This window comes from Pteropus vampyrus, unplaced genomic scaffold, assembly GCF_000151845.1.
Source record: "Pteropus vampyrus isolate Shadow unplaced genomic scaffold, Pvam_2.0 Scaffold101, whole genome shotgun sequence".
NCBI classification, from domain to species: domain Eukaryota; kingdom Metazoa; phylum Chordata; class Mammalia; order Chiroptera; family Pteropodidae; genus Pteropus; species Pteropus vampyrus.
Genome location: NW_011888882.1, coordinates 5,820,441 through 5,834,590, shown reverse-complemented (window position 1 = coordinate 5,834,590; position 14,150 = coordinate 5,820,441). Strand labels below are relative to the sequence as shown.

The following is a 14,150-nucleotide window of genomic DNA, read 5'->3' as shown; positions in this document are numbered from 1 at the left end:
AAAAAGCAGTCTGAGGACCAGCCCCTTTGGCTTCACCTGTGGCGAGGAGCTTTTTAGAAATGTGGAATCTCGGGCCCCATCTGCTGAATCAGAATCTGCCTTTCGACAGGATCTCCAAGCAATTCATGTGCTCACTGAATTGTCAGAAGCACTGCTCTGAAGCATAATTTCAGTCTTAAGAAAAACTTTAGAAGCTTTTCCTTTTATCATGACACTCCCCACCCCCAGTTCATGAGGTTTCACTTTTTTTCATTATCTTTGGTTATGTATTCCTCTTGCCATCTCTAGGAGAGTTCTCTGTTTCCTATTCATTTAAATACTTCCCCATTCTTCCTAATTTGCATTATTTAAGATTTTAATGTCAGCATTTTATTTTTAGAAAGCCTTTCAATTATTTAAAATTATCTTTTTAGCATTTTTGTCTGTAGGCTCTTTTTTCTGAACCTTTTGAAAATGTGTTTTTTAAAAATTTTGGTATGATTTCACACCATTCCCCTTCCTAGCTCTCGTGAACTTTGATATAGCATTTCCCCCTAAATATCTATTTCATCAGAATTTGATTTAGAATTGGATTCAGTGTTCAGAGAGAAGGTTGTTCAGGATTCTTTCAGATTCTCTGCTCACAGCAGATGAGTGTGGTAGCAGAAATCCAGATGATTGAAATTCCCTGCCTTACTCTGACTGGCCTCTCTGATCAAGTAGTGAATACTTGCAGTTAACGATTAATGGGTTTATACTATTTTCTGAGAGAATTTATTCTTTAGGACTATCCATTCACTTAATGATTTTACTTAACTATTTTAATTAACTATACACACAGACCCACACACATAGAGCAGAGTAGAAAAGGTGATCTAGATCTCAGATAACTACCTGCAAGAGAATCCTAGTTGTAGGACTCTGCTCAAAATCACACTGGCTCACCGGTTGGCAGAGTAATGCAGGCAGGGTCCCTGGGGAGAAGTAAACAGCAGCTCATAGAATCTGGCTTGGTACACCCAAATGCTTTTTAGCTAAACACATCAGAGCATCTTGATTCTCAGACATGTTCATGGCATTTTGGTAGATCTGTGACATAGTTGAAACAAGAAAGGAGTTGAGAAAGGAGTTAACATGTTGAAAACTTACAGTGCCAAGAGCTTCACAAACATGTTTTAGAAAGAAAAATTAACTTTGAAGTATGAGGCAGCATCTTACAATAGACCACACAATCCCTTTAATCCGGTGAATTGTAGAAAACCATCATTTACATTTGGTCCATCTTATCTTTTTTTTTTTTTTTTTAATTTTATAGTTATACTTACTGGTGGACACCAGAGGTGATAAAATATTTACCATTGCCGTACGATGAAGGTAGGTACACTGTTTCTCTTTTGGTTTTTATACTAACATTTTGGAATTGTTTTTAAATGAGCTTGAATAATTAAATTCTTCGGATATATTTTATTAGAAAGAAATGAATGGCTACTTGGTGTTATATTGTTGTTGTAAAGGGGGATTGTGACATTTTAGACAGCTTTTTAAAAGGCAAGGATTATGTTATACTTCTTTTCTCTAAGTAGGCCCGTACCTTGTATTGTATCTTGCAATTGCCCTTTAAATGTATAGTGGATATTAGTAAATCATTTTAAATTAGTACTGATTATATTTCCAGATATTTGGGGGTTATGGGGAGGAAGTGAAAACCTGTTCACAAGGAGAAATAAAGACTTTTCCTATATTCAAGCAGTAAAAAAAGATACAGATGTGTGTATAAAAGCATATTTTAATCACTAAAGTTTAAGTTAAATTTTATTAATTTGTCAGAAAGACAGGAAAAGTTTTGTAGTAAATGAATACCTTCAAATGTACAATACATTAGAATAATGTTTCCAAATTTAAATTACCCAGTTTTAAATAGAGTTTAGTCCTGGTTCTGTTTCTGATCCCCTGGCCTTAGGCAAGCCAGTTTTTTCATTTGTGAAAGAGAAGTAAGATCTGCCAGCCCTGAACACCGCGGTTGAGGGCTCCATCTGGTTCTGGTTAACCATCCCAACTTTGGGTGGTGAAGGCTGTGAAGCAAGAAGATGGCAAACAATTTTATTTCTTAATGAATTATTAATTAAATTTTAAAAAGAATTTGTAACCTCGAAATTCAGGGCAAAATTATCACTTATATTGCTAAGATTTGGTGTCCTAGAAGAAAGGAAGGGACTTTAACAGTCTAACAGTGGCCATAAACAGGATTTGAAATACAAAAGAAAATGTAATGAAATCGCTGCACGATTTTTATCTAGAAGGCAGAGGGTACTTATTTAAGAGTAAAAAGGAACTTAAAGAGCTGAGTGATTTGATTTCTAAAATAACTCCCTGCTTCTTCCCCGACTCCCAGAGGCCCGCCTGCCTCCTTAGAGCTTATTACACTCAGCTTTGCATTGTGTGTCCTGTGCACATATCTCGTCTTTTTTCCAAGTGTGTAAGTGCCAGAGGCAGAAGCTGGCCTTTGTTCGGTATGCTCTCTGTGAACACAGTTGACATTACAGACATGTTTGCTAGGTGTAATCTGAAGACTTTAAGAGTAATAGGCAGTATCTCTTTCAGTTATCTGTGCTGCGAACTTAAAGAAGTTGATAGTGAAGAAATTTCACAAATACGAAGAAGAGATTGACATCCACAATGAGTTCTTCCGACCATACGAACTGAGTAGTTTTGATGATACCTTTTGCTTGGCTATGACAAGTTCAGCACGGTATGTTGTGAGTATTCTTATACTGTAAGGATTTGAGAACTGAAGTTTTCCTAGTTGATGTAGATATGTCTTACTTTACCAGAAATCTGTTCTGCAAGCCTGCTACCAGGTGGTTGTTCAGCCCCTTAATTCTTCCTGTGATTGGGAGCCCGCTACTTCAGGAAGCAGTCATTTCTTTTATTAGATAACCAGACTTAATTTCTTCCCCTTGATAAGTTGAAATCTACCTCCTATTGGTCCTAGTTTGTCATTTGAAATAAACGCAAGTTTTAAAACTGAGCATAGAAATTGAGAGCTAACATAATTAGTGGAAAAAAAACATAGCCTTTGGTACTAGAAAGGCTGGGGTATGAATCTTAGACCAGCCACTGTGACTTTGAGAAAATTATCCAACCTATCCAAGTCTCCGTGTCCTCATTTTATATAGATAGAGGTGTGTGTGACCCCTCCACACACATAAATATATACATACACACATGCCAAGTGTCTAATGTAGTACCTGACACAGGTGGGTGACTAATAAATGGTGACTCTCATTATAGTACTATTTTTATTAGGCACAGTACAGGTCTAGTTCTTCTATATGACAACTTGCCATATATTTGAGGAAGCAATATTAATTTTTTAAGGTTAAATATTCTTTCTTTCATAACTAATGTGACATTTATTCCAAACTCTCCCCATCCTGGCCTGTCACCTTTGAACATACTTTATTTTTCTCTCTTTTAGACTTTGGTGGGGCCTTTCCGAAAAATGATGAGACTAGAATAAGAAAATTAAGCAAAGCAAATCACTTATTGATTATTATGTTTAATACTAAATTTACATATTTGCATTTAAAATTTTCTTCAGATGTGTTATATGTGTGCCTAAGTTTAACGCGGTACATGTAGAAACATATTTTATGGTTTTATTTCCTAGAAATCACTCTACATTTTGCTTCAGTTTTAGTTGGAAAGTTTGGAATTTTTACTTGCTTGATTTTCAGTTAAATTTGTTAAAGTTAGCAGTTTTAACTGCAAGGTCATTGTCATTTCCAGAATTTTTCAACTCAGCAAAGGATGAATGATGTTCCATATTTGTGTACATAAAAGTATGCAGCTGATCTTTATTGCAGGAGTTGTGTTCTATAAAGCTCCTGAAAACACTGAATTAGAGAACACTGAATCATTGCTCCTAGGGAAAATACAGGGTTAGGTTCCTGAAAGCCTCTGGTGACACATTTTCGTCAACCATTCAATGATTTGTGTGTTTCTCTTTAAAGATACCATATTTAATATATGTTGTCAATTCATTAACATTGAATGCACAACCAACAGCACTATAACTCATGCCTGAATCAAGCTTCTCTAACACATATTTTCTCTATAATACACAGCTTTCTTGTGCTTAGAAACACAAGACAGCTTTAGCACTATGCTTGGGGGCCATTTTAGACTATGAGATCACCAACAAAAAGCTCAAAAATATGAAAAACATGGCACTAAATACTCTGTGAAAAGGATACCTCTTTACAGTATGACAGCTAAAACAAAAAGGCAGAGTGTCATCTTTTTCTGCCTCAGCTGGGAGCATGAGTGTCGGGTTACTCTAATTTTTCACTGTTCTGCATGTGAACAAGTCTGGGAGTGATCGTGAAAGCTCTGAGTGTTGATTTTGGGGTTACAAATACATTTTAGTGAGTAAGAAAATTCTCAAATATAGAGTCCACAAATAATGAGGATCAACTGTATATCTCCTAAAAGAAAGAAAGAAAAATTCAGCCACTTTTTTAAAACAACATTTTCAAACTGTTAAAGAAGCATTTTGAATCAGATTCAATATTACTTTCTTTTCCTTCAAAAAATGTAATATTGAATTATGCTTGGAGCAGTATCCTTGCCAATAACTGTTGTCTTTTTGGCATCGAGTAAGGAGTTCGATCTTGCTTCAGCAGTAATAAGGTAGGCCTTGTATAGTGAGGAAGTTGCTTTAGCTTATCTTAGTAAGTGTTAAATTAAGTTTCTATTTAAAGTGTTCCAACAGTGTTTTCAATGAATTAACCTTAGCTTAATGAGGTAGATGTTGATACCTTAATTCATACTACTGTGTTTTTGATCATTATGTCAGCCTCCTTAGGTGATATAATGTAATAAAAACACTGTCCATAAAACTGAGTGTCTTAGTATTTTATCATTAGTTTTTATGAGTTTAATTTTACCTGAAAACTAATCGTGATATATAACCAGAGAGTATACATCTTAGTAATTCAGATATCAACTCTGTTCAGTAAACAAAATCTGAAATTCCTAACTATTGGGCCTCATAATCATAAAGAAAATCACAGTAAAAACTGACAACATCGAAGTTACCTAGTGCCATTAGTTCATGGGGATTTATGTCCCTGATCACCTAAGCTTCCCTGAACATTTGACTCAGAATATATATAGCTCTAAGGGCTAAGAAGGAGTAGTATAAAAATGTGAATGGAAGGGAAGAAGCCAATATCATATGGATAGACAGTGATTCATATGAAATTTTTTTTCCTCTTTCTTAAGTGACTTTATGCCTAAGACCGTTGGCATTGATCCAAGTCCATTTACTGTACGTAAACCAGATGAAACCGGAAAATCAGTATTGGGGTAAGATTTGCATATGGAATGAAATTTTAAAGATTCATGTAAAATAATGTAGCACTTGCAATATAATTTCCATCTAAACTAATAACTTCAAGTCACATAGTTTGGGACATAGTCCATTTATTGCATCTATACATGCAGTTTATTTATAGCACTGGGATCACTAAAGTATTCAATGTGGAAAGTACAATTTTTGAGAATTTCAGCAACATAGTACATTTTATTATTTTAAATTAGGAACATCACAGATGGCATGAAGATAGGTAGCAGATATTCTGTGCTATGTCCTATAAATAATTCAGCATCTTCTATTTCCCTCAACATAAAATACTTAGCTAAAAATATATATTCATTGTATTTATTTTTGCTGACATGCTGAGGAAACATTAAAGCAAATATGCTCAGATAGAGAGATTAATAGTTTTTCTGTGTATTACTGTAACATTGTGTTGGGGAAGATTTATTTTATTATATCTAATTATATGGGGAAGAAGACAAACCATGTTTTCATCTTCATGCTTAGAGACTGGACTGAAATGTGTTATGATCTAGCATAAGAATCTCTCTTACTGCTTCTGGCTTGAATAATCCTAGAGATAAGATTTCTTCTAGACCTTGACCAGAAACCCTGGCCAGACTAGATCCTGAGTCCTAATTATATTTAGGAGGGTGTATGGGGTCCTAATTTGATTCTAGCTACATGTAATTTATACAGTGGGATATATATTACTATTTTCCAGACATACCATTCTGTGGCTTAAATATGTGGTTTTAAATAGCTACGGAATTTAAAAGAAGGGATGTCCTGAGGAGTTTCAAATTTAAGAAATTCCTGGGACAAATACATAAATGACCAGCTATATTAGTGTAAAGCACAAAAATGCTATCGACTTTAATTTTTAATTTAGGAAGTCAGAAACTAATTTATTTTCTCAATTATCTAACCCACGGTCAGATTGTATTACATTTTCCTTTGCTAGAACATTTCAGAATATTATGGTATTTTAAAGAGTGAAATATGCAACATTTTTAACAAAAGCCAAAAAGTAATACTATAAAATATTTTCTGAATGAAAACGCTAGTATTCTAACTTCTCTCAAATTTGGAACTAAAATAAAAGTAAATACTTTTATAAGTGTGGGGTTTTTTTTATGTTTTTCTTCCCATCTATTTTCTACTGTTAGAAGGAATGTCCAACAATATAGTTACTTACTAATAATAGTAAATTTTAGAATTTAGTTCATGTTCATCAGTTATTCATTCCTTTGGTATAAATAATCAGCTGATACTGTGATTGATAAAAATCATAGGAGGGAATGAAATAAATATACATGGATTTGGCTATTGAAGCTTTTACAAGTTATAGGTGATTTTACTAATATCTCAAACATATAGTCTGTTACTGTTATTGAACCATAAATTTTGAAAATGTTGATTTCAGTTACCAAAGGGAGGCACAGTAACCAAGTGGTCAGAAAACTTTTCTGCATTGGCTTACACGCATATCCTGGTTTATTTTCTAAATTTACAATGGCTTAAATTCATTTAAGATCAGTACCTATACTTGATAGAATATTAAGGGTTTCCCTTTAGCACAGCTTAAACTCAAACACTAGTTTTTTTGCAGTCATTTTCTTATGCTTCGTTAGGACTAAGGCTTTGGGACAGAGTGCTGCACAGTGAGTGTTGAGAGTTCGGTTTAAAGATGCTTCACTTCTCTATTCATCTTTTCGAAGAAACAAAAGCAATAGAGAAGAAGCCGTATTGCAGCGGAAAACGGCTGCCAGCGCCCCACCCCCGCCCAGCGAGGAGGCTGTGTCCAGCAGCTCTGAAGATGACTCTGGGACCGATCGGGAAGAGGAGGGCTCTGTGTCCCAGCGCTCTACTCCAGTGAAGATGACTGACACGGGAGACAGTGCCAAAGTGACTGAGGTGTGGGGCAGAGGAGCTTATGCAGTCCAGCATGAGGCTCTAGAGAATGATTTCTCAAATTCTACTTTCATTAAAAGGCTGAGAGTGAGAAAAGGTCACGTTATCTCACTCACACTAGTATACCATGTGGTGTTTGAGGCACTGCAGAGATAAATACATTTAACATGGACAGTATTGAAAATCGTTTCATTTTGAAATGAAATTGGTGTCTTTTGTCTCATAGGTATAATAGAGAATTTCTTATCGCTTCAGAATTTTTGAGAGAGTCCTGTTTCTCTTAAATCAGCCCATGATTGGAATGTAGGATTGGGACCTGGGCCCCACAATTTTGCATAGCCCCAGTGGGAAATTCATCCTGTTCAATTTGATATTACCAACATATTCAGGAGAAATAAAAGGGAAATAAACGACAAAAGAACCAAATTTAGCTTTGGGAAAATTTGATTCCTGGAAATAGCTAAAAGTCATTAGATGTAGATATAGCAAATCAAATGTGTTACTATAAGAACTGAATCCATTATTCCAGGAGCTAGCAAACTACAACCATATTGGTCAGATCCATCCCACTTCCTGTTTTTATAAATAAAATTTAGTTGGTGCCCAGCCATGCCTGTTTGCTTACATGTTGTCTGCGGCTGTCTTTGCACCATAACAGCAGAGTCGAGTAGTCGCAGCAGAGATGGTATGACCCAAAGAACTCAAAATATTTACTCTCTGGCCCTTTGCAGAAAAAGTTTTTCCATGCCTACATTACACAAAAGCAACTGGTAATTATTTAAGTTTTTGACCATAAAACAAACTATTCTTAGTGGAAATGAAATCAGATTTTTAAAAAAGCCATTAACTGAGAAGTGTAATGAATAAATTGAAGAAACGTCGTGATTACTTTTGTGCAAAACTTCACAGGTTCATTTTTCTTCATCTTTAGAAATAATTAATATGCTAGATGTCTAAAAACTCTTCCTGGTTCTTTTTTCTTTAACTCCAGAATGTAGTCCAGCCCATGAAAGAGGTATATGGAATTAACCTCTCGGATGGCCTCTCAGAAGATGATCTTTCCATTTATTCAAGGTAAGCAACTTCCGTATAGAGGTTAAGAAAAAATGCAAATATATTACCACAATAACATATCTAGTATAACTTTTAAAAAATGAAAATAGTTAATACAGAGGGAAATGCACAGCATTTCTCGACTGCAGAAGCGCTAGTATGATACATCACTGTCTTAACAGAAGCCAATTTAGTCATTCAGAACTCAGCCACACCCTCCTCACTCCTGGACACACAGACATGAATTCACAACAGTGTAGCTAAACTCTTTAATTGTTGAAGTGGGCCTTTGTGAGCAACATGGTCTGGAAGAATGAATTATCTGGGTTAAAGGCTGAATAATACGACTTCGCTTATAGTAGAGAGCGTGAGTGTACATGTCTAGGACTGAAATTTAGGCTCATGTTAATTAAGCAAAAAGTATCTTTTGCTTTAGATATAACCTTCACCTGGAGCTTTTTTATCTCAGACTGCCCCTGAGGCCCCTTCTAGTTCTCCTTTCTTGAGGAGTGAGATACAGCCTTGTTCACCCACAACATCCCTGGGAAACAGTCTAAGAAGTGTGTGAGGGCAGGCCTGTAGGGCGAGGATTACCACAGGAGTGGAAGGAATCCATGTCCTGGAGTAAAATTCTGTTTTTGATATTCTGAAGAACAACACCTCTTTCTTTGATGTGTATATACTTCACAGCATTTTACTTGTTCTTTAGACAACTCTGTAGTAGACTGAAAAGATATTATTATCCCTCTTTATAGGCTGAGAGCATAGAAACAGCCATTCAGTGACTTATCCAGGAGACCTTTCCTGTGCTTTTTGGGTGTCTTGTTATTTTAGATTGTATCATCCTCTTTATGCTGTTGGTGATATCAGCTGCCCCTGCTTAGGATGGAGACCTGAGGGGAAGGAGAGAAATGGGGCCTGGCATCTCTTCCTCTCTCTGCGAGTAGCCCCGTCTTGTGGTGGTCTGCCCCTCTTGGCAGTAGGGGGATCTCCCCTCTCCGTCTGCCATGGGCATTGCTGTAGGCAGAGGAAGCCTCCTTCCATCAGCATCTGGTGAGTGGATAGCCATGTCAGGGGTAGCCAAAGATGTTCAGAGACTGACTATACCCCTTCTGCCCCCAGCTGGGCCTGGGGCTCTCCTAGTGCCCGCTCTGATCCAGAGGGCAAAGTTTTAATAGCAGGGCAAGAGCCCATGTAGTTCTGCCCTAAATTGCGAAGTGCCCTCTCCTGCAGTTTTGTACCCAGTCAGCTGGTACCCACTAAAATAGTGCCTTGGCCTGGCTTGCCTGTCACAGCTCCCGTGTGGGCTGCCACAGAACAGTGTTGGGGAGAGAAGTGATGCAGCTAGAGTTGGCTTCTGAAGCCTGTCTTCCAACTTCCTGTTCTCCTGCCTGTTTTTCCTACATTGACCCTCAGCCACCTTCAGATTCCTGAGGATTTCTTGGTTGCATAGATTTGTTCGATTGCTGAACCCTATTCTCTGTACTTTCATTTGCCTTCAAAGCTTCAGACTCCTACCAGATCTTTTATTTTTTTAAATTCTGACAGTGATGATCTACATGATTTGGTAAGTTTAAAGTTCTGTACAGATATTAGATATGTGACATTCTTTTCAAAAGCATGAAAATTTTTACTTAGTGAAGAAAAAAGTTTGATAAAAGTAAACTAAAAGTTTTTCAATAGCATCATAATGATTTAATAATTGGTAGTTTCTGCAGCCACTTTGCTTGACCTTTAAAAAAGCTGATTAATAAATTATTAAAGCATCCATAGGTATCAATAGAAAATATTTTAAATAGTAGAAAAGTGGAAAGGTAATTAGCCCTTTAATCCTACCCTGTAACCTCCCAGGAGAATATTAGAACAAAATCACAAGGCACATTCTTGAGGGGAAGATGGGTGAATGCAGCCCAGGCTGCACCTAAGACAGGTCTGCACTTGAGAACTAGCTGGTGGCCCTTGGCCTATCCTAGACATCCTCTTACACTGCTGAGCTGGCCTGGAGTGATTCCCTTTGGCTCTCAACCTCTAGCCTGGATTAGTGTTGTTCCAGTGTTCTCTAAGGAGGGGTGGTGACACTGGTGCTCAGCACATGGACTCCTCAGTCCCTTCCATCTCAATGAAAGTGCTTTCAAGAGTGACTGGACTGTGCTTGAGGATTCTTGGGGTCCTACAGGACCGAGTCCATGTCGCAGGCTCTCAGCAGCATCCCTACTTCAGGATATGGATCCCTGGCCTGATCCTGCCCTGTCCATGTCATTTGTCTCACCACAAACACCTTCCCTCATGTTTCCCCATGTTTCCTGCCACAGTCACCTTTAGATATGCGAGGCCCTGAAAGATCCTCTTTGGCTTCAGGAACATTTTGGTTCAGTTCTGTATCACATTTAAGTAAACAGAAGCACAATGAAGGACACATTTTGTTTCATTCTTATATCCATGATTCTGACTTAACATTTAAGCAGAATCCCTTAACCTTTACCTCTAACAAAAACCTGCTCTAAAATCGGGCAACCATTTATAAGTAAAGTCTTGTTATTACAAAGAGTTCTCGCGTGTGCTTTTCTGAAATAAGCATACTATGGTAATTTGAGAGCTCATTTCATTTTGAGTGATCTATTGGATTTATTGCAAGTAGTTTCTTCTTTAGCTTACATTTTATCCGTTGTAATTTGTAGGTTTGTTCAGCTGGGTCAGAGTCAACATAAGCAAGACAAGAGCAACCAGCCACTCTGTTCTAGGTGCCCAGATGGAGTTATAAAATTGTAAGTACTAGATTAGAACTATAATAAAAAAAAAAATCTTTGTGTTCATGTCCTTTATAGTGCTTTTTTTTTTTAAGACTTTGTAAGAAAAATATTGTTGTCACATACTGGTATAAGCACTAAAGCATCTCTCCTCCTGGTACCTTATCCAAAGAATACTAGGTAGTTATGGAAATGGGGAAGAGATTAGGAGCCTTGACTGTACCTACAATGCACCCTTTGGATGTATGATGGGAGTTGATGGAGGCTTCTCCATGAACTCTACTCCCTGCTGGGTAGAGGTGGGATGACAAAACAGCTCTGACCCTGCAGACGGGCTCCTCAAGTTCAAGACAAGACTCTTGAGTGTAGAGGTGGGATTGTCTCTTCTATCTATATATCCTCATCAGTTCTAATAACTTGCTATAAGTTAAACAAGTGTTTAGTAGATCCTTAAACAGAATTAGGTTCATATCCTGAATCACAGCTCTATCACTTCTTGTTTTTTTTTTTCTTTTTTTTTACCTTGAGCAAGTAACTTAAGTCTTCTGTGACTCAGTTAACTCATGTGCAAATTGGGATAATAATAGCACCTATGTCATAGGAGGGTGGTGGGCTTAAATGAAATAATACAAAGTGCTTAGAACAGTTTCTGGACAAAGTTCTCCATAAGTTGTGATCATCACCATCATCATCATTTTTTTCATATTCATTATTATTCTCTGCTTCTTGGGACCAAACAAAGCAAAGGTTGTGACCAGAAGAGTCTCCCTGATACCATGTACTCAGCTGAGTTTCTTCTAGAAAACGGGTCACTGTGGAGATTAAATGAGGTAGTATATTCAAAGTGTCTAGATTAGTTAGTGCCTGGCATATATTGACATTTAGTAAAGATTCTCTTCTCTTTTCTGAGACCAACGTTATAAATTTAATACCTTATTTGATAGATACTAATTGCCTAACCTCTCTGTGTACTACATCTGCATGTTCCTGATTGATAGTTAAGAGGCTATTATAGAAATCCAGGCAAAGACTGGTACCATAGAGAGCAGTGTCTGGAAGGAGTTTGGAAACGAGATGGATTGGGGGAATATTTAGGAGGTGAAATAGACTTATCATGGAGAGAGAAGAGGGCCGTATCAAGGATGACCCTTAGGTGTTTGGTTTGTGTAACAGGTTTCACTGATTGATTCATTTATTCATTTAGCAGATAGGTATTGAGTGTACCTGCTTTAGGACTATTCAAAGCTGCCATTTACTGAGGTAAGGAGCACTACAGAAGGATCCAGTTTGCTTTTACAGTAGCATCAAAGTGGCCTCTTTAGGAGGCAGTTGGGTCTACTGATCTGGAAGTTAGAAGAGAGCCTTACGGGGATATAAATAAATATGGGGGATAATAACAGCCACTGGCTAAGGATGAGACTACCTAGGAAAAGAGAGTAAAGTGAGAAAAAGGTCTGGGTCTAACGGCTGAGACAGAGAGAAACCTACAAGGGAGACAAATGACTAATCAGAGAAGGGGAAGGAAAACCAAGGTAGTGTTTTATCACAGCCTTCAAAATGGCTATTTACGTCTTCTTTCTCTCGCTATCACTATTCTTTTTCCTTTTTTTCCTCTTTTTTTTTTAAACATATGAACTCCTTTTAACCTAAAGACATTTTTCTTTCTTATGTCTAATTAGCATATGGAAGTATGAGCTCCTAAAGGAATTGAAATAGATGTGGCCAAAGAAGGAAAGTATTTAAATTGGTAAAATAAGAAACTCTGTTAACCAAATTGTATTTTTAATTCCATTAAAATAATATGGCACAACTTAAGAGGAGAAAATGATAAAATAGATAAAAGAAAGGAAAAGATAAACCTTTCCCCCTGTTTTCTTTAATATTGAGATTACTTTGATCTATAATTGATTTATTACTTTAAAATTTTTTTATTAAAATATTTAGTATTTGCTTTTCTGAGTTCTAGCACATATGAAAACCATGTGAATCTAGTTTTTTTTTTAACCTTTTCCAATTAATTAGTAAAGAATCTAACATGAGTGTGTTTTTGCATAGCATCTTTAGCGGGATAACAAAGAACCTGGCAGGCCCAGTATTACGTTGTCATGGCAACTGCCCAAGAGTGTTGTTGTTGTTGTTTTGGGGGTGTGTGTGTCTGCGTTTGTGCATGGCTGTGCACTTTAAATTGAAATTCTGTAACAAAGTTATTAAAATGTCAACTATTCATTTTTAGATTTCTAAAGCTATGACAAAACCAAGAGAAATTAGATTTATATGAGATTATCAAGATTCTCATTTTATGTTTTAGGTTCTAGTAGATTTAAAAATGGTAATAAATTTAAGTTTATATATATGTGTATCTACTCATCTCTGGATAATTCACAATCTAACCAATTTTTCTTGAAATCAGGTGGCAAACCAATATTCTTTTTCTAAACGTGAGGTAAATACAACCATGGAGGTGCAGAAACCTGGATGGGGGAGCTGGACATTTTCACCCAAGGTCTTAGAAGTGGATGTTAAACCCGAATTGGCCAATGTCTATACTGTCAGCCCACTCCAACCTGTATTTTGTTTGAGTGTGACTCCTCCCTTTGATTCATACCACTTCCCAAGTGTATGGGTAGTGATTGATTGATCAGAGAGAAATGACATCAGCCAACATTTACTGAGCGCTCAGTGTGTGATGGACACTGTTCTACGTGCCTTAATTTGTGTTAATTTCATTCTCACAATAACCCTATGAAGTAGATTTTGCTATCACCTTTATTTTGCAGATGGAAAACTGAAGCACAGAGAAGTATGTAACTTGCCCAAGGTCAAACAGCTAGGAAGTGGAGGAACCCTAGGTTCAAACCCAGACAGGCTGGCTCTCCATCACTAAGCTATAAATTGCCTGGTGTTACCAGGTACTTTAATAACCACAGTGGCAGAAATACTTTGTTATTAGTGTTAACAGCCCTCTCTTTGATTCTCTGATATGATCTGGAATTGTAGACACTTTTATATGCAGATACAATATTTCTGCTGTGTAATCTTGAATTTTTTTTTAATATTTAAAGAAAATGTACCTT

General features: G+C 36.8%; 1 protein-coding gene across 1 annotated transcript in view; it reads left to right on the top strand.

Annotated features, from left to right (window-relative positions):
• Positions 1–14,150, top strand: part of FIG4 (FIG4 phosphoinositide 5-phosphatase) — a 98,662-nt gene that overhangs the window by 57,353 nt on the left and 27,159 nt on the right. Inside the window, exons 17-22 of the mRNA XM_011364829.2 lie at positions 1,295–1,353; positions 2,581–2,728; positions 5,266–5,349; positions 7,084–7,279; positions 8,268–8,350; positions 11,008–11,094. Of these exons, the coding sequence (XP_011363131.1) occupies positions 1,295–1,353; positions 2,581–2,728; positions 5,266–5,349; positions 7,084–7,279; positions 8,268–8,350; positions 11,008–11,094 (657 nt within the window). The remainder of the gene's footprint in view (positions 1–1,294; positions 1,354–2,580; positions 2,729–5,265; positions 5,350–7,083; positions 7,280–8,267; positions 8,351–11,007; positions 11,095–14,150) is intronic.